The sequence below is a fragment of the Protopterus annectens genome, chromosome 7.part1, assembly GCF_019279795.1.
Source record: "Protopterus annectens isolate FY-2018-M chromosome 7.part1, PAN1.0, whole genome shotgun sequence".
Classification (NCBI taxonomy): domain Eukaryota; kingdom Metazoa; phylum Chordata; order Ceratodontiformes; family Protopteridae; genus Protopterus; species Protopterus annectens.
The window spans coordinates 4,028,299-4,048,940 of NC_056740.1; the positions used below are offsets into that span (position 1 = coordinate 4,028,299).

Here is a 20,642-nt window from a genome sequence, read left to right on the forward strand (position 1 = left end):
TGCCCTTGAACCCCCTGGCAGGCACATTTCCTGTGTACATAGCCACAGGCAGTGAACTGTACACCCTGCCGTGTACAGTCTGCAGCTGTCCAACAAACCCCTGTATAGGGCAGCCACATGGCAGACATGTGTGCATACATACACACACACTTCAACACAGCTAGGTCACCTCCATACCTACACACACCACATCTGCACAGCCCATTTAATAAAGAACCCCCTAACCCACACACATGATATCAACTAAACGGCTCAGCCCAAGCCTCTGGCAAACCTGCCAAAATACCCTGTGCATATGATGATACCTGTTCCACATCGCTGTCATCCATACCATTGATGCAGGGACATGCTGATATGGTTCTGATGCACAGGGTGAATGTCCTAAGATTTTGCAATGTAATGCTGTTGAACGTGTTTTCAGCTGGAATGATTAATGCTTACACATCAAGGTGTGTAGCTGTCCAACCATGATGCACTATAGCTGTTATTAACACTGACTGAGTGTGCTTTCCATAATGTATTCTGTTTGTGTTCTAGGTGTCTATGTGTCAGCAGGATGTTGGTCTGCTGTCCTGTCATACAAGGGGTGTAGTACTGTGGTGACACATTGACTGTGTCATATCCCGGGTACAGCTGAACACAGGTAACAGGTCTGTATAACAGTTACTGCATGTGCCATGTGGCTGATAGGTCTGAGGGGTGTATACAGATGAGTGTATGGTGGCTGATGTCAGCAGCTTTCTACAGTAGACAATTGTAAGTGTACTGTGTGGCAAACACCAAATGTCTGTGAATAACACACACACACACACACACACACACACACACACACACACACACACACACACACACACACACACACACGATTTGGTGTTGATGCAATACACAGAGAATACTGTTCACATGTATGTACTTCATTTTGGCCTATGTAATTCCACCCAAAACATCACATCAGGTAATAATCCGTTCACAAGTTTAATGTCATTGACAATGGTACTGGCAGAGTATATGTCCTCTTCCCCAATGCAGTGCAATCCTGGAGTTGGTAAACATAGGTGTGCTGGTGTGGGTGGCATATCCTCCCACTTTGGTGGGTTTGGGGTGGCATAGAACCAAACATAGTGTGATTAACAACTACTTAACCTAACATAAACTGTACAGTATAACAGCACACTAAGTGGGGGGATACCCACAACAATAACCCCAATGTGGGTGGCTGTGGCCAGAACAACCACACCCATGTATATATACCAAATCCTGTATCGCTATACAGCTGTATAGTGGGGAAGAGGGCATGTACACATCCACTACTAGTTTTGCTTGAATGTATTTCCACAAGATGATTGCTTTGATATGTTACCTTTAGCCAGTTAGTTCTCAGACAAATGATCTCCTGGGACATATATTTTCTGCAAACTGAAGTAGATCCCTTCACATACACACACACTTACTTGGCAACACTGAGAGTAGAACCCCTGCCTAGGTACTTATTGCTACTAATGTGTTTGGCTTTCATTGCACACACCACAGAGCGTTTAGGGTGAGGTGTGTCCAGAGTTTCCTGTTAAGTGAAGAACATCACCAGGCCTTATACAGTATGGTAATGGGGGATGTACTGGGTGTTAATGAACAATACCAAGTATGACATACTGTCATATACACATTGACAAACACATACAGTCATAGACACATCTGACAGACCTGGGTTTATCAGTGCTAACTACGTTGTCAGTGAGTCCATTCTGTTACAGAAGATTTGCACAGAGCACATGCATCATTGGGCTGGATAGAGTAATCAGTTACCTGTATGGTTGATGGTGACAGCGGTACTCATAAAGTGGACCTTTGGACATGTACTGGTGGTACCATGGTGAAAAGACAGTATACTCAGCATCCACACCCCACATTGGATATTGTACTCACTGAAACCCATGATAGTGCTCTGACATACCCACAATCACACATTGACCAGGACTGCAATACAACTCCTTGTCTATCTAATTAGTGCTACTACAGGGATATGCATTTATTGCACATGCCACAGGAATAGTAGGGTGAGGGTTTGTCATGGCTCTCCTAATGTCAGCAACATCACTATCCCTTATAATGTATAGCAAGGTTTATTGTATTTGGAGAATGTGGCCTCAGAATGCTATCTCCTATAAATATGCACACACACACATGCACACACTTGCCAGGACTCAGAGGATAACCCACACCTATCTACCCATTTGTAGAACAGTGTTATGCTGGTACTGCAAGCTCCAGGTAGCCCTTAGGGTGAAGAGTGTAGCAAGGTACATTTAACGTCAATTACAGCAGCAGCCATTTCTAAGTATGACAATGGGGGGCGTAGTGTGTGAGAAGGCCCTCAGGGTATTGTCAACTACAGGTTTACAAACACCCAGACACTGCTATTCTCAGTAATGCACACTGACACATTTGTCAGTACTGGGGTCCATAGGTGCAGGTGTTCCTAGGTGTGTACCAGGCTAATGTCCATGGAGAGATGAGAAGAGCAGGGCATGTGGGTACACTGGTATCATGCCACCTGACATTTGTCAGCAGGCCATCTATCAACTGATGCCACTTGAGTGATCCCCAGAGTGGCAATTAAATTCAGCATCCAATCATCTGCTATTCTCTTGCAGAGGGCCAGTGAGGTGGTCCAACTGACATGTATGCAACATATATTACATAACATGGCCAGTGTCTGGGTTAGAGACCTGTACCCAAGCATGTTCTGTTGACTGTGGTAGTGTGGTTGAGGTATCCATGGCATGTGGTGCATACAGGGTGGCATTTCCTAGCTGTGGCATTCATAACACAGCTGTGCAGACATGTCAGTGTCTGTCAATCATAGATTCCCTGTAAGCAGCCAAGATGGATACCTGACATCTGCAAATCTGTACAGAGGACAGACAGAAATCAGCTAGCCAGCAGGTTATGCATTAGGATGAATGTTTTGACAGACATCTGACACTGATAGGTATACCATTACTCAATGACATGTCCTAAACACATAGTAGTCTACAGTCAATATCCACATATCAGATCAATATCCAGTAGAAGATGCTTAATAACATACAGCTCACACACAAAGAACACAATAATCAGTACTCAGAGTCCAGTTTGCATGCAGGGGTGTATGGTTCCAGTACTACAATCTGCAATCTACTCTTACTTGGAAAAGCACTGCTAAAAGTAGTAACGTAATGATACAATACATGCAAGTGTGACTGCATATAACCTGGGATACTACCCATGTATGAAATACATACAAAGAGAAAAGATTGTTGTACTAGCCATGTATACTCAGGTGTCCCATACAGTATACTCACACCCCTTGCTACTGTGATGACAGCACATAGAAGCATGTTATGTACATGGGATTAAATACACTTATTAAAGATGTCATTACTCTGCTGTTTTATCAGACTGGAATGTGATCACTGGTTATCAGGGCTGAGCTATGCTTAACAGGTATAAGCATTACTTAAATGTAAATGCTAAGCACATTTGCGCACTGGTAAGTGAAGCCTACTTGGTGTAAGCACCTATTTGTTTAGCCGTATGTTAGCACTGCTTACCAACATGCAAACTTGCGCAAACCCACTTAAAGCTGTTCAAAACTGCCTTAACCACTCTGTATCCAACAGTCCTTGTTCTGCCTAGCAACAAAATAAACAGCCCTTGCAGAACTTGAACCCAGGACCCTGGCCCCTATAGCGACGGCAGTTAACCACTAAGCCATCAGAGTTGTGATGATGTCTGTTGTTTTTCCAAATATATCATTCAGTACACATACTGAATAGTAATGAACAACTGCTTTGACTACTACAATTGTTTAGTACTTGTAACTTGTAAGTGAAAAATAGTGTTGGCTCAGTCATGTTTCTATATCTAAATATACACATATCAGATATATATGGTATGATACATCTGGGAAGGTTTATACAACACTCATGTTTACACATAAGTATTTGGATATATATATATATATATATATATATATATATATATATATATATATATATATATATATATATATATACATATGCAGATATATGTATACATGTACATACACACAAATATATTTATATATATATATATATATATATATATATATATATATATATATATATATATATATATGTGTGTGTGTGTGTGTGTGTGTATGTATATATAACATATGCCCATAACATGTAGTGGAGCCACACTTCAGCACCATAAGTCACAACCTCTTAGTTCAAGGGAATGTAATTTAAGTATTGCAGGTATAACTGTAGAATGTTGCTACTGTAACATGGGTTGTGTCAACAGACATGTTGTGTAAGAAGTCACTTCTGATACTGACATGTACGCTATCAGTTACTGAGAGACATCATAAAATCATCATAGTGAAGTACCACACAAATCACAGTAATGATCCTGTGGAATGCAACAGAAATATGACCAATAAACGTGGACAGTCTGACACAATCTGGTCAGTCTAGAGGTGTACACAGAACTCCTTAGTGCAAATGTGTGGACCAAGCCTGACAAAGGGGATGCTTACAGCCATGAAAATGGGGATATCACACAAATACTGGAATAGATAAGCTCACACAGTTGATGCATTCACACCCTCCTATCTGTCCTAACACATATTAACCGAAGGAGCAGACATCCCAAGCCCACATACTTCCCACTAGTTAGTGGCATACATCTTCACAGCATCCCACTGCTTTTTCAGAAATACACAACACATATGGTGGCCAGGAAACAGTATATCTGACAAATATCTGGACATAATATCATACTAAGTAAATACATTGACCTGCTAGGCATGTCACAAAGCACTGTGCAAACTACAGGCAGACTGCCACAACACTGACCCAAGTTTCCTATGGGGGAATACACATGCACTTGCAAATATAGCAGGCACGACAGGCATGTAACAGCACGGAGTAACAGACACCAGTATGAAAGTGCATACCCATAACTGATCTCAACACAGTCACAGTCACATTATGGTAAGCCTAATTAATAGGACTGTATGAACAAAACTATCCTCATATTTGCTACTCACACACTAACCCTACATATACTGGCCCAATTCACAGTGTAGTCTGATGCCTGACTGTGTTATGGGACATGTCTCAGTCTGGCCCTACAAATATATACGCTGACAGGGTACCAGAAACTGGAGCAGCATGCAATGTCAGATAGAACAGGACCAAGAACACTGACATCTACCACAGTCTGTACACGGGCCAAGTAACATATTCACAATACACTGCTACACAATACTGATACTCATCAACAATCACCATAAGTACACATACCTCACTACTGTACAGACTACAACAAAATGTCCAGGTTTTGTCCTCAAATATAAGGCCTACTATACATAACATGTCTAGCAGTCCGATATATCACTGGCTTGTTATCAGGAATGATGTCAGTAAATAATGCTTTACTGTACATATGCACCTCTTACTGCATGACATATGGACAATGGGTGACAGACTTGGAGGACAGAGGCACAAACACAGGGCCAATATTGACATATTGCTGTGATAAACTGTGAAAATTCCTGGTGTAACAGGGTTTGTTGTGACATATCTCTTCTGAGGGATATGAAGTCAGTAACTCACATGGATGTCACCATGTACTGACTGCAATCATCAGAGTATGCTACTGCATTTCTAAAGATTGGAAATGTGTGAGTAACACACCACATCTAAGGCTCCAAACTCTGGTCAGTCTGCTGATAGGCCTACAGGTGAGAGTTTCCTCAACCACATAACACTGTCATGCCAGACTTTAAATCATGTAGAACAACCATATCTAGACAAACCCTGTTAAACCAACATTATTTCAAATGTAGAACAGCAATACTTACATTCTGTCCCCATGTCTAGAACATCCCCCTCCTGTTTGTTAGCCTGTCTCCACAGTGTATGTTGTAAGAGGTATTTCCAACTTCCCTCTGCGATGCTGTTTGTCAGACACCCACATGAAGTCCTGTTCACAGTGAAGGAAAACGGCCTACACCCACATGAAGTGCTTAGTTATAGGAGTGTGTTTCCATGCAGATGGCTATAGGAATGATACCACAGCTGTTCCACATGCAATTAACAAGTGTCAGACTCCAATTCATACACAGGCCATCAGCTGATCATGAGCATTACCTATAAAACTCAAGCTGCTGCCTATGCAAAACAGATGTACTTTTCCACATCCAACAGAGAGGGAGAGAGAGACAGAGACAGAAACAGAGAGACAGAGAGAAAATAAAAAAAGAAGAAAGGAAGGGAGTAAGCGTGTTTGTGTATGATCCATGGGTGGAGCGTGGTATCTGGGTTTTATAATGGTTTCCTATATTGTTTACTAATCCATACTGTCACATAGTAATTGCACATTGCAGTACATATTTATGGCTGAGTATTGTCTACAACAATTTCTACAGTGTTTGAAAACTGTTGGCCTTGTAAAGTGGACATTGGGACATATAGGTCATCAATATAATGATGTAGCAAAACCCACACTGCAATGGATCCTGTCATTACACAATCACCCCAACACCCACACAGGATACTGATGACACACACACAAACACACACTTACCAGTACTGAGTTTCAAAGCCCTACCTGACTATATATTGCTATTACAGTGTTACACAGTTATTGCATGTGTCACAGAGCTTGCATGTTGGAGAGTTGTCCAAAGGTATCTTTGAAGGTGAGTGACATCAGCAGCAGTGCTAAAGGAGGGGTAAGAGAAGTGTATTAAGTATAAATGTCCACAAAAATCAGGTGTTAACAAAGACACATACACACACACACTCTCTCTCATATAAACACACATATTATCACAGTCGGCAAGATCAGGATTAGAACTCTGCGTAACTAGTGTACTACACTACACTATTATGTAGTTAACGCAAGCGCCACAGAGCTTATGTTGCTGAAACATGGCCAAAGGGGTATTTCAAGGAGAATGACATCAGCAGAGGTGCTAAAGTAGGGCAATGGGAGGTGTAGTGAGTGTGAATGGCTTCAAAATCATTCATCTCCACACACACACACACACACACACACACACACACACACACACACTTGCCAGTACTGAGATGCATAGGTTCATTGCTTCATAGGTATGTAGTAGGTGAATGAGCCTGATGGCTGTACAGTGCTAGGCAAAGGGAATACCTTGGCATCAGGCCACATGACAATAGTCCCCAGTGTGGCTCAGGGGTGTAGTCCCTGGAGTGGTCCTTAGGGGTGGGTATTGTATTCACCATCCACTCATCTGGGTTACTATTTTGGGTGGCCAGTGATGTGCACTGCTTCCCATGTATGTGATCTATTTTCCATAACATGGACAGTGTCTGGGTTGTGCATGTTCCACATGCATGTTCTCTGATGTGTGGAAGTGTACTTGAGGTCTCTGGGGCATGTTGTGTGGACAGGTTGTTTTCTTCTAATGTAGCATTCCTGACCTCATTTGGTGAGATCTGGCTATGTAACTGAGGTTGTGCTTGCACCTGCATTGAAGGCATGATACAGATATTCAGTGGAGCTAGTGGCCTCTGTCCATACAGGGCATGTGTATAAGGCATGGTATTCCCTTTGTGGGTTACGTCTGCAGACTCTGCAATCACACTGTGGTTACTATCTGTGAGGCAATATGCAGGGAACTACCAATATAGTGGTTGTTGCTTAGCCAAGTATGTTTGTGTATGAGACGTGGGTGGAGAGTGTTCCCTGAGTAATAGAAGGGTTGCCTATATTGTTCACCATAATGGAACCTAGTCGTACTTTCCCGGTCAACAAATGTTAAATAAAATAAATAAATAAATAAATAAATAAATAAATAAATAATGTCACATGTAGGGCTATGGATTGTCTACACCAACTTCTGTGGTGTTTGACATCTGTTGTCCTTGTAAGGTGGACATTGTGACATATTCTAGGTCCTCAACATAATAATTCAGCAAAACCTGCCCCACAATGGATCCTATTACACAATCACAGCAAACCTCCACACAGGATACTGATGACACACACACACACACACACACACACACACACACACACACACACTTGTCAGTACTGAGATTCAGACCCCCTACCTAGCTATGTATTGCTACTATAGTGTACCACATTTATTGCACGTGCCACGGAGCTTGTAGGATGGAAGCTGTCCCAAGGTACTTCTAAGGTGAGGAACATCACCAGCCCTTGTAAATACTGGCATTGGGTGAGAGATCCCCAAAAAATTTAACCCTACACACACATTTAAATTTGCCAGGGGTGAGGTGCAAACCTCTATCTAACAGTCTTTACAGACCATTATGTTATGCATTTACCACATGCACCACTGACCTTACATGGTTTAGGATTTGCAACAGGTATTTCTCAGGTGGAAGATATCTGCAGGACTGCTAAAGTCAGGCTCTGAGATATGTACTGGGTGTAAATGAGGCCAAAATCTTTGAGGTACAGACATACATATGTACACACACACTTGCCACAGATAAGATTCAAACCTATACCTATGTAGTTACTGCTACTACATTGTTCCGCATTTATGGCACGATCCATGGAGCTTATGTGTTGGTGAGCTGTGCCAATGTATCTTTAAAGGGGACTAACATCAGCAGCAGTGCTAAAGGAGGGGTAAGGGGAGAGTAGTAAGTGTCAATGTTCATAAAATCACGTATCATCAAAGACACACACACTCTCTTACACAAACATACAGTTTCATAGTTGCCGTCTCTGGGACTAGAACTCCTACTTAACTAGTATGCTACGCTAGAGCATTATGCAGCTATTGCAAGTGCCATGGAGCTTATATGCTGAAGAGCTCTCCACAGCTATCTTTGAAGGTGACTAACATCAGCAGCAGTGCTAAAGGAGGGGTAAGGGGAGAGTAATAAGTGTCAATGTCCATAAAATCAGGTATCATCAAAGACACACAATCTCTCTTACACAAACAGACAGTTTCATAGTTGCCATCTCTTGGACTAGAACTCCTTCCTAACTAGTATGCTACACTATAGTATTATGCAGTTATTGCAAGCACCACAGAGCTTATGTTTTACAGAGTTATCCACAGGTATCTTTGAAGGTGAGTAACATCAGCAGCAGTGCTAAAGGAGGGGTAAGGGGAGAGTAATAAGTGTCAATGTCCATAAAATCAGATATCATCAAAGACACACACACTCTCTCACACAAACACACACAGTTTTACAGTTGCCATGTCGGGGATAAGAGCTCCTACCTAACTAGTATGCTACACTGTAGTAGTATGCAGTTATCGCACGTGCCACAGAAGTTATGGGGCTGGCACTTGTCAAAAGGGTTATTTCAAGGTGACTGACATCGGCAGTGGGAGGTGTAGTGACTGTGAATGGCCTCAAAATCATTCATCTCCACACACACACACACACACACACGCACACACAGAGTTTACAGTTGTCATGCCTGGGAATAGAACTCCTACCTACCTAGTATGGTATACTATAGCATTACATAGTTATCACAAGCACCAAGGAGCTTATGAGGTTGGCATTTGTCCAAAGGGTTATTTCAAGGTGATTGACATCAGCAGGCATGCTAAAGTAGGGCAATGGGAGGTGTAGTGACTGTGAATGGCCTCAAAATCATTCATCTCAACACACACACACACACACACACACACACACACACACACACACACACACACACACACACACACACAAACTTTCACAGTTGCCATGTCTGGGATTAGAACTTCTTCTTAACTAGTTTTCTATACTACAGTATTACACACGTATCGCAAGCGCCACAAAGCTTACAGGGTTAAGACTTGACCAGAGGGTTATTTCAAGGTGACTGACATCAGCAGGAGTGCTAACATGGGCAATGAGAAGTGCAGTGTGTGTGAATGGGCCATAAACCATTCCTCTGGAAACACACACACACACACACACACACACACACACACACACACACACACACACACACACACACACACACACACACACTCAGTCACACACAGCTTAACATTTGATAGGACTGGGTATACAAATGCTAGATGAATACTGATTTGTACTATCGTGACTATCGTGTTATACAGTTATCACAAGCACCACAGACACTATAAAGCTGAAGGCTACAGTGATTGACATCAGCACATCATGTGATATTGGCCAATTGGATGTGTGGCGGGTGGGACAGGCCTCATGATCGAAATCTCTCTGTCACAGTCTGTCTCTCTCTCTTCCCCACATCTCTGTGTGTGAATGTTTGACATATTATAGTGTGTTGGCCTTGGATATGTGTGAGTATTCCTATCCAATGTGTGTGCAAAGCATGAATGGTGTACAATGTGGTGTGTGTGCACAAACATCTATGACTGACAGATATGTATAGTCCACTTTGTTGTCAGACATGGGCTTCATTTCTCTAGGTGTAAGATCATGCCCAGTATTGAGTGTGTGAATCCATTCCAGGTAGGTTGTACTCCCGTCCAGGGTTTGGTGTTCTACATCTACAGTTAGCAACCTGTTTCTGCAGGATATCTGTAGATAGGTTGACAATATGGAGTCACAGTGGGCGACAGATAGTGGGATACTGTAACTATTGTGTCTGTGCTGCTTGTGTTACATGGTTGGTGTTAGCAGAAATATTCAGACATATGTACTGCTTTACACTGTGATGTATTCTGTCATCAACTACTGACAGATATACTTATTTGCTCACAGTTATTTCCTGGGAAATACAAGATGAATGTGGTCTGCAGCCTACATATTCTTGCACACTCATGCCATTCTGGAGGGGTAGCTGCAGACACTTGCTGATGGGTCTGTGTAAACGATCCAGCACCTTGGTACTGTGGTGGCTGAGGATCCCCTGCTTGTACATATATCGACATAACAGAATGGCCATATCCTACTGTGGCCATACCTCTCAGCTGTTCAGATTCACACAGGTTACCCAGAGGCAGGGCTCATATATCTGGTCAGTTCCCCTTCACATTGTAGTTTACGAGCAGGTTTGTGGCCACCCATTACTGAGTTTGCATGGAGGGGTAATATGGGTAACCATCAGAGTTTCAGACTTCACACACTTCCTGACATCCATGCTTCTACACCCCCCACTCTATTATTTTATCCTCCTCCTAACATTATGCAAGCGATATCTGAGAAGTATCCCTATAGTTGTCCCTTCATCCCAGCGGTATTTAGGGGTTGGTCCACAGTTCATGCAGTAGGACATGGTGGGCATGTTACTGGGATTTGTCGACATGGCCTTGCATCTGTGTTCTGTTGACTGTGTTATAAGGTTAGTTGAGACCCCATGAGATACCATACACTGGCAGTACAGGTGAGGCACAGGCCTTTGACAGAGGACTGCAGGCCATTTGGTAGTGATGCAGGCCATCTGTAGCAGGCCAGTGCATTATGTCACTCCTACATTCCCAGGCTGTGAGCCACTGGATTCTCCTGGGGTGACAGGGTAAGTGGGCAAGGTGTTAATGGCAATAGTTTCTGTCCATATTAATTCATTGGTCTGGATGCTGGCAGGGTGCTGGTTACAGCTAGGGACACACCTGCATGGGACACCTCTTCAGCATGCTGCATTCTGTGGGTATTCCCATACAGAAGTGGGGGTCATACTGTACTCATTCTCAACAGCAGGGATATGACCTGTGATAAACCTGTGGCTGATGGTGAGGTGAACTGAGTGCATGTGTGATATGGAAGCTTCTTGCAGCTGACTCACAGATATACCCGGGACTTTCCCCTTATGCTGCCTTGTGCAAGGACATAAGCAGTCTCTCATTACTTCATAACTGTGCCTTTTGTGGTCTCCCACTGATTGGCCAAACTACATCAGTATTCCATACTACACAGACAACTAATGTGCTGCTAACCTGTATGTACAATTCCAAAGGTGTGTGTAGTTGACAGCTGCATTTTATGTACCCTGTCTAGGGTACTTCCACCTGTGTACTGTGTGTATGTCTGGGCCCACATTCATGGCATGTCCATCTTTCAGACGGTGACAGATATTGACATCTGGACAGTGAGTATGGACGACTGCTGACATGAGTATTGCTGAGATGCATTGTGATTGGCACTGCAGTTGTTGGTACATGGCCCTACCATCAACAGTACTGACCATAGGCCACTGAGACACAACCCTCCGGGTCTATATTAGAAAATTGAATGCTTATCTTATCGAATACCTAAATGTCGACCCGTCATCATCGAACCATGAAAACATCGATCGTCCAGAAGAGTGAAAGTAGAAACATCGATTTGTCATGGTTGGCCTTCTGCGGTATAGCTCCATAAGGTAAGTGTGCGATAGTTACGGACCTTAGGGTAGGGTGCGGGTTAAGGTAAGTGCATAAATGGTAATTTATGTTAGATTTAGTGTAGGGTTTTGTTAAGTGTATGTGTGTGGATTATTTAGTTTGTTTGGGTTTAGCTTTTTAAGGTAAGTGTGCGATAATTATGGACCTTAGGGTCAGGGTGTGGGTTAAGTTAAGTGCATACATGGTGGTATATGTAAGATTTAGTGTAGGGTTAGAAGTAGGGTTTAGTTTAGGGTTAGAAGTAGGGTTTTGGTTAGTGTATGTATGTGGTTTACTTAGTTTGTTTGTGTAGGTAGTATGTAGCGGGCGGTGGGGTGGGAAAAGTATGATAGTTCGATGTTTTGAATTTCGCAGTTTAGGGCATTCAGTGTTTATGCAGTTCAATGATGACGGGTTGACGTTTAGGTATTCGATAAGGTAAGCTTTTGACTTTCTAATATAGACCCCAACCCTCCATGCCTACATGCTGACCACTTCCAGACAATATTGAACACACAACAATCTAACACACAGACCCCTGCATATTGTACACATGCAACAATCTATCCTGTAAATTGGGCCAGCCCAGGTAGTCTGTGCTCCACTGTTATTAAACCAATATGTACATCTTACTGCATTTCTAAATAGCATTGTGGAGGGGGGAGCACACCTGATGACTTTAAACATTTTATATGACTGTACTGGTACTTCAGGTACTCTGTTGTCTTCCATTTCATTTTGTATTCTGACCTATCATGCAGACTAGAAGCATATCAGTAGAGTACATATCTTAGGTTTTATTGACCTACATTTCAGTTTCAGACTTCTTATCCTTCAGAACTAACATACAACTGACAGACCAGTTGTAGTCTGTCTGTGTAGGTCTGGAGGGGGGAGGAGTTCACCATTGCCATCAATTGGAGGCCTTAGCACAGCCTTTCTTTATGGTCATCTACACCTGTCCTGCTGGCTGAGGCTGGTGTTGGGTATGTGAGCCTCACTGACATGCATGTGTATGTCCTATGGACACACATTTGGGCCACCACATGTACTGCAGTGGGATTTGTCACCTTGTCTAGTACAGCCTACTTTGTTGACACCAGTATTTGTTATGGATTTCATGCTGCGCATATAGGTGTCCACTATCTACTGCCATCCCATTCAGCCACCCGATTCCCTTGCATGCTCACATCCATACCATAGATACAATTAGCAGAACATACTACTCCATTCAGCAACTGATAGGAAGAGTGACTTACCTTGTGGCTGTGCCAGTATTGAGGATGGTGCTGGAGGGCTGACTATGTTGGATGCACATGGTACACTCCTTATACATGGTAAAGCACAGGTAGTGTCATGTTTGGCATCCCTTTTACTGTATGTGCGAGTCAGAGAGAGGTGTCATTCCCTAGGCCCCTACAGTGTCAGTGTATGTGCTATGCTTTGCCTCTTTGCCAAAGCCTGGGCATACTGGGTATGCCTCCTTCTGCCTACATGGGCAGGCTCAGGTTGTTCCTCCTCCAAGTCCCTCTGTGCCTGTGATGGCCTTGGCAATGGTGGGGGGCTGTGTGGCCTTGCCCTGTGCTGTACCTGCTGCAGCTGTTTCCGCAGGATCATATTGTGTAGCATGGCACACACAATGAACATTTGTGTACATGTAGCTGGAGAGTACTGAAAGGCTCCATCGGATATGTCCAGGCAGTGGAACCATGACTTGAGCATCTCAAACACACATTCTATTATGATTCTGGTTTGTGCATGTGCCTCATTATGGAGTTCTTGTTCGGGTCTGTGTGCATTTCTGATGTGTGTCATCAGCCACGGCTCCAGTGCATAACCAGCATCCCTCACTAGGTGGCCATATGGGATGTCCACAGTGGCAAATGTCTGGTACAGCTGTGTCACATGCCAGATGTGGAAGTCATGATATTTCCCAGGGCTGCCAGCACACACATTCAAGATAAAGTCCTCGGCATCATACACAACCTAACAGTTGATGGAGGGGAAGCCCTTAGGGTTTATGTAGACCGTACCCTGCTCACTGGTGGTGCTTTGATGTGTATGTGCATGCAATATATAGCACCCACTACCTCAGGGTATTCTGCTATTTGGTGGAAGAGACGCATATTGCTGGTCAATGCCTCACTGGTGGTGAGGAAATATATGTGCTCACCGGCATGTGCTGACATGGCATCCAGGAACTGGTGGAGTACCCTGGATGCTGATGCCTGTGAGATCCCCATGATATCCTCAGAGCGCCTTTGGAAGGTACCTGTGGCTAGTATTCCTAAGCCTACAAATACCTTGGTATCAACTGGGATGGGTTCCCCTTTGTTGATTCTGTGTGTGAAGTGTGGCTGGCACAGCTCAATAATTTGCTGTAGAATGTCCCTGCCCACCCTATAGTGCTCCACTATCTCCAGTTCATGTAGGCCCTGGTAGGTTACCCTGGGTCTGTACAATCTTCTCCTTCTCCTCACTGGGGGTTATTCATCAGCATTCACATCCTCACCACCCTCAGTCCCTTCCACATATTGATGAATGAGAGCAACAGCAGCCCCTAACATTTTATTAGTTTTGTCAGGTAAAATGTCCCCATCTGTGTACACCGGTGGTGTAGAGTTTGTGGGATAAACCAGAGTGAAAGGTGTTTGCATAGTTTATAGTAGTGTGCTGGGCTGGGCTGCTGCCTGTGTAATTGGCTGATTTTGATACATTTCATCTGCCAGCTAAGCTAATTCTCCTTGATTGCCTTCCTACTGCTGTTTTCCTTTCCCATTGCCTTCCTGGTTAAGCCCCGAGGCATGCCATGCATACCCAGTGCTCAGATGTGAACAGAGCTGCTATTTCCTGTGGGGTTTTTTTTGTTTCTTTAAAATCCGGTGCACACCCGTTTAGGCAATGTAAACACTGCTAGGTAGCCTCAGACACACCCCTTCCTTAGCTGTGCTTAGCTAAGGGCAAACATGGGCCACAGAGCTCCAATAAGCTTACAGCATGCAAGCTGTTCTTTTCTTATACTTACACCATGGTGTTACTGCACCTACACGGTTGAGTGCAAGCTAATACTGAGAGGAATTCTGTGATTCAGTATCAGTCCCCTCATTTGCATAAAACAGAATACTTATTCATAGTTACCACACTTACAATGAGCCTTCCCCCTTAGCAACCACTATTCCCTGGTATTGTTGTCTTATGCATGCCACTGACTATCATGGCAGAATGCTGATTTGTGTTTAAAAGCTTATTTCCACCTTTTTGTCTTATTTTCAGGCCGATCCCATTTGCGCATCACTGCCCTAAGCTTAAATGGCCAAAACTGGCCAAAAAAAATAAAAATAATTTTTTATAATTTTGCAACTATTTCCCATGCCGATGGCCATATATTTGGCCACTGGCATGCCTACTATATTGAATACATGCTTTCTTTGGAGCTGTCATGCTTCTGTTTCGTAATTTGCAGAAATGTATTTGGTTAGTAACTGAATACATTTCTTCAGGTTACAGTATTCCTGCACAGATGCCTGCCTGCTTCCTGGATTGCTCATTCACCTCAATTGCATGTTTTTTTACCAGAAAATGGGGTAATTAGCATATAGCAGTGGTGTCCGTGCAGGAATAGTGTAGGAGTGCGCATGCACGTCCCGGGAGCTTGTTCCTGGATCGCTCATCAGCCATATTGTCTGCAGCAGCTCTTGCACTATTCCTGTACTCCCTGCAGAACTTGCTGAATCCCAGGTCTGTTTTTTGTTTTTGTTTTTTCTGTTGTTTCAAACGTGTATAATTGTTCTGACTGTGAATTCTGGTTGTAAAATCAAATAAAAAGTTGTTTAAAAAAAGAAACTATGAAACTAAACTAAGTAAAGCAAGCAAAAAAAAAAAGAAGAAAAATGAAAAGAAAAGACAGGAACTTGACAATAATGGCTGTAAAATTAATTGTTAAGGTGCCCTCATTCATATATTTTTGTTATTTGTACATTAGTGTCCAGGCACTTGACTGGGAATACATCATTAAGTTCTGTGTACATATAGATTTTGCTTCATCTGTCTCCAGTAAAATTCTTTCTCTGACCACATCACTTAGAGAGAATTCCATGTGCTTAAAACAAATGCACAGTGACCACTCCTCAGTATCTCCTCCTAGGCCTTCATGTTTCCCATACCACTAGAACCGGACTTTGCAACAGTTTTAAAAGTCTAAAAGAGCCACATTAATTGATGTGACTATCAAAAGCCAGAAGGTGGCAGCCAGAGGTAGTGGTTCATACCATATTCACTGGCTACACAAAAATTCTTGACATTTGATTTGGTAAACAATTTCAGAAGCAGAGAAAAGTTATTCCAAGTTCTTTGAGATAAGTTGGAAATGCATATTCAAAACAAATCTGCTGGTTTAACTGTGAAACATTTTAATGGTGCAAAATTAAGGTCTGTGATGAAATTTGAAACTAAATAAAATAATTTTCTTTGGTGCCCCTCCAAACTGAAAGTTCAGTTATTGATATAGCATTATTCAGAAAGTTCAGTTATGCACATAATCAAATGCTGTATATGAATAGAATTACCTTCCGTACCAATCACGAGTTTTATCTGCTACAAATTGTTTTTTATCTTGCTGAAAAGAATACAAATAGTCCTTAATAGCTATCCAGTTCTAAAGACACCAGTGTCATGTATATATAACTATAACTATAACTATAACTACAACTAGTGGACTCTGTGGGGTGTTTAAGCCTCATGAAGGTGGTGTGCATGAAGCTGTAGCTAGGCTGCTTGGTACCCCCATGTCAGTTTGAACTTGACAACCAAAAAAAAAAGAGATTTTCAGCTAAGCAGAGATTCATTGTGTATATATAGTACATGCAAATTGGAACTTTGCTCTATCAACACCTGTGCTGCTGCAACTTCTTGTTGCTTCTTATTACCACTAATTCTAAAGAAAAACTATCTACTTCTTCAAGGGAGGCAATAACTGCTATGGAGTAACATGATAATTCTTCATTAAACTGTGTCAAATACCACTGTTAAACTGAAAACACAAATAAAATGCCTCCAAATGACTTGGTAGAATGTAACTCAGTGAAAATACACAAGTGCCACTGATATGATCAGCATTGTCCAAAATAAAATATATTGAGTGCTTTCATCCTCTCTTATTACAGACTTCTTCAGAATATCTAAAATACTATTATTCTAATTTTTATACACAATATACAAAGCCACATAATGAAACTACCAGTTCCACATCAGATTAATTGATCTGAAGTCAATTTAAACTCTGCAGTTTTAACAAATGTGTCATGCTTATATAATCATTAAGACCCAGAGGACTTGCATTTAACTTTACCCACCATTCATAAAATAAAAAAAATGAAGGAGAAGACCTTGGAGCTGAAACTTTATTATTTATTGAACACAATTTCGTCCTCAGTTTTCTGGACTACTTCAGAATAAAAAAAACATATCCTATCTACCCTTATATACACATTTAAACTCCTCCACATAATAATAAAATAATAAAATAATAAAAAATGCACCAAAGTTGCAAAGAGACTCTTCCTTTAATAAATAAAATAACATTGAGCACTTTTGTCTGTCTGATAGGAGACTTCATCAGAATAAATAACAGTACAAGAAATGGCATTTAAATAACCTAAAAAATCATAACATTGGCTAATTGTTTGCCCAACCAATTTGTTCTGTGAAATCACACGTTATCAGTAGCTATGTTATGTGAAAAAATATACATTTAAAAAAATTGAACTGGATATAAATTCACAATTACCAGACTCAATAAAAAGTGTTAAAGTTTAAAAATAAAAGCATGCCAACATAAACAGGACATAACAACCATTATTTATAGTCTATCTGCCCACTCTTTTAATACTGACTTTAAAGAAATACAATCATTAAGACCTGGGGGAAATCTATCTGCTAATCTTAGCTGCCACTGCAGTTTTTTTTTACTCAGTATATTTTGCCAGTCCCCCTCCCCCTTTGGTTCTATGTGTATAACTTCTAAAATGCCAAATTTAAAGTGTAAAAAAACATGGCATATTTTAGAATGTCTATAAAGGGCATTTGTTTCTTTCTTATTTTTTATATTATTATTTTATTCATAGATTCTATTTTTGGCTGCGGTGGTGGTGCTGCGGTAGCGTTGTCGCCTCACAGTTAGACGTTGCTCATTCGATTCTCAGTTAGAGCATCTTCTGTGTGGTGACATGCGTGAATGGGCATTCCTTGGTTGAAGGTTGTACATTAGGCTCGGCAAGCCAGCATGTAAAAATCTACTACCAATCAATAGCGGACCGGAGTTCCACTGTGGCGATCCCTAACCGGGAAAAAGCCAAAAGACACAAACAAACATTCATAGATTATATTTTTAAGGGCTCGCTCTGTCTTGCCCACATAGAATCCTTTACATGTCTCACAATAAGCAAGATAGACAACCCTTTCTGTATAACAGTTGCATTTTATAAAGTTTACTTTACTCACCATATTGTCACCCAATGCTATGTCACTATATTTAATGATATATGAACATTGGGAACATCTACCACAGGGTTTAGTTCCTTCACCTGAAAGTTTGTTATTATCTGTTTTATTCTCCATTAATAATTTCATATTTCTTCCTATATTATTGATAAAAATAGGTTTGTCCCCCATAACTCTATTTACATCTCTATTAATTCTAAATATATTCCAGTTGTTTAATATAATTTTCTTTACATCTTTGGAAATTGGACTATGAGCATGACCTTAACAGTACATATGTTAACTGAGATACTAAAACATTATGCCTGTAATTAAGAGTGTGCCTGTTTCCTGTCTGCATGATTAAGGAACACTGTCCTTTTACAATGTATATCCTATATAAATTATTATATTTGGAATTACAGTTTTTTTCAAAACATTGTGGTGCTCAAAAGGATGAACCACAACACAAAATTTAGACTGTTTAACATTAAAAAGCCTTTTTGTCACTCTTTATGGTTATAAATTATTTTCAATTGTTAGCTGTTACTTTCATTTGCTGTCTTGTGGGTAAGTTATTAAATCACTTTAATAATTCTAAGCAAAAATAAAATAATTAATGGTTTTCCTACCTGATTGCTGTCCACATGGTATCCATGTTTTGTAGCAAAAGTTTTTGCGAGTGATATAGCTAAGCCATATCCAACAATGGCAACAGCAAAAGCTCTACCCACAAGGGGGCCAATACTGCCATAACTTGGGAAGGAAGGTGCTTTCAGCCTAAATCAGAATAACAGAACACATTGGAATTAAAAAGTGATGTCTTACTGTTGGCTGTCATTCAAAATGACTGAGTATATATAACACATTCACTAGCATTTTTACTAAGTTAAGAGTCCTGGATTTTTCCATTTTTAGAGGAAGGGGCACAGATGTTACCACGTTATTTTATGCTTGTACTAAAAGCTGCTGACCAGTTATTGATGCCCCTCCTTTAAGTTAGAGCTAATAAGTAGCAATAGCAAAGGTCTCCATCAGAGGCATCTACTGTTCCCCACCTTAACCTTCTCCGAGAAAGAGGGCTAAGACTAATGCATGAGGACTGTCCCTTCTTGACTATCTCCTGATGATATGAATCTGTTCTTGAAACTAGATCACTGGCATACTTTACTCAATGTAGCTTTACACCAGCTGTCCAATATGCCTATACATGTATACATTTTAACAACATTTTCCAAATGTAAGATGATCCCAGGGATTCATGAAGAATCATGTAGGCTTTGAGCAAAGCCTATGTGATGTTTACTTGTTAGCGTAATGAGCAGCAGTGCTAATTGCATCTGCATGCTGCTAATCATGCTAACATAGCATACAAGCATGTTTCCATGGCCAACAACAGTGTTTGTGGCCAGGAAACCATGTTAAGCATGTGTACACACAGTAAACAAACAGGTTTGTCTATGGGCAAACTTGATAAGCTTGCTCATGTGGACAGCACAAAGAGCTAGAAAAGGGAAATAATGCATGTTGTACACAGGCAGGTAAAATATACTGAGTGTACTGTGCACATAAATGTAACATATGAATACAAAAATATGTAAGAGGGGTTTGTGAAATGGCAAGGGCAACAACAATACATGGATTATCAGACAGGAAAAGTGTAGTGAGGACAATATACATGGAAATGAAAGAGATGTCTGCAGAAAGATGCCAGAGGGGAGGGTGAATGTTCCAAGTGTAGTATGATAATTGATGTGAAGGTGCTTTTGTAATAACAAAATTCTGCAATACATATGTCAGAATAAGTAATCGTAGTCACAATTCCTGAGCA

At 41.4% G+C, this 20,642-nt stretch overlaps 1 protein-coding gene across 1 annotated transcript in view; it reads right to left on the reverse strand.

Annotated features, from left to right (window-relative positions):
- The window catches only part of LOC122807521 (solute carrier family 26 member 6-like), a 1,069,142-nt gene that overhangs the window by 544,636 nt on the left and 503,864 nt on the right, over positions 1-20,642 (reverse strand). The window contains exon 8 of the mRNA XM_044078446.1: positions 19,444-19,591. Within this exon, the coding sequence (XP_043934381.1) occupies positions 19,444-19,591 (148 nt within the window). The remainder of the gene's footprint in view (positions 1-19,443; positions 19,592-20,642) is intronic.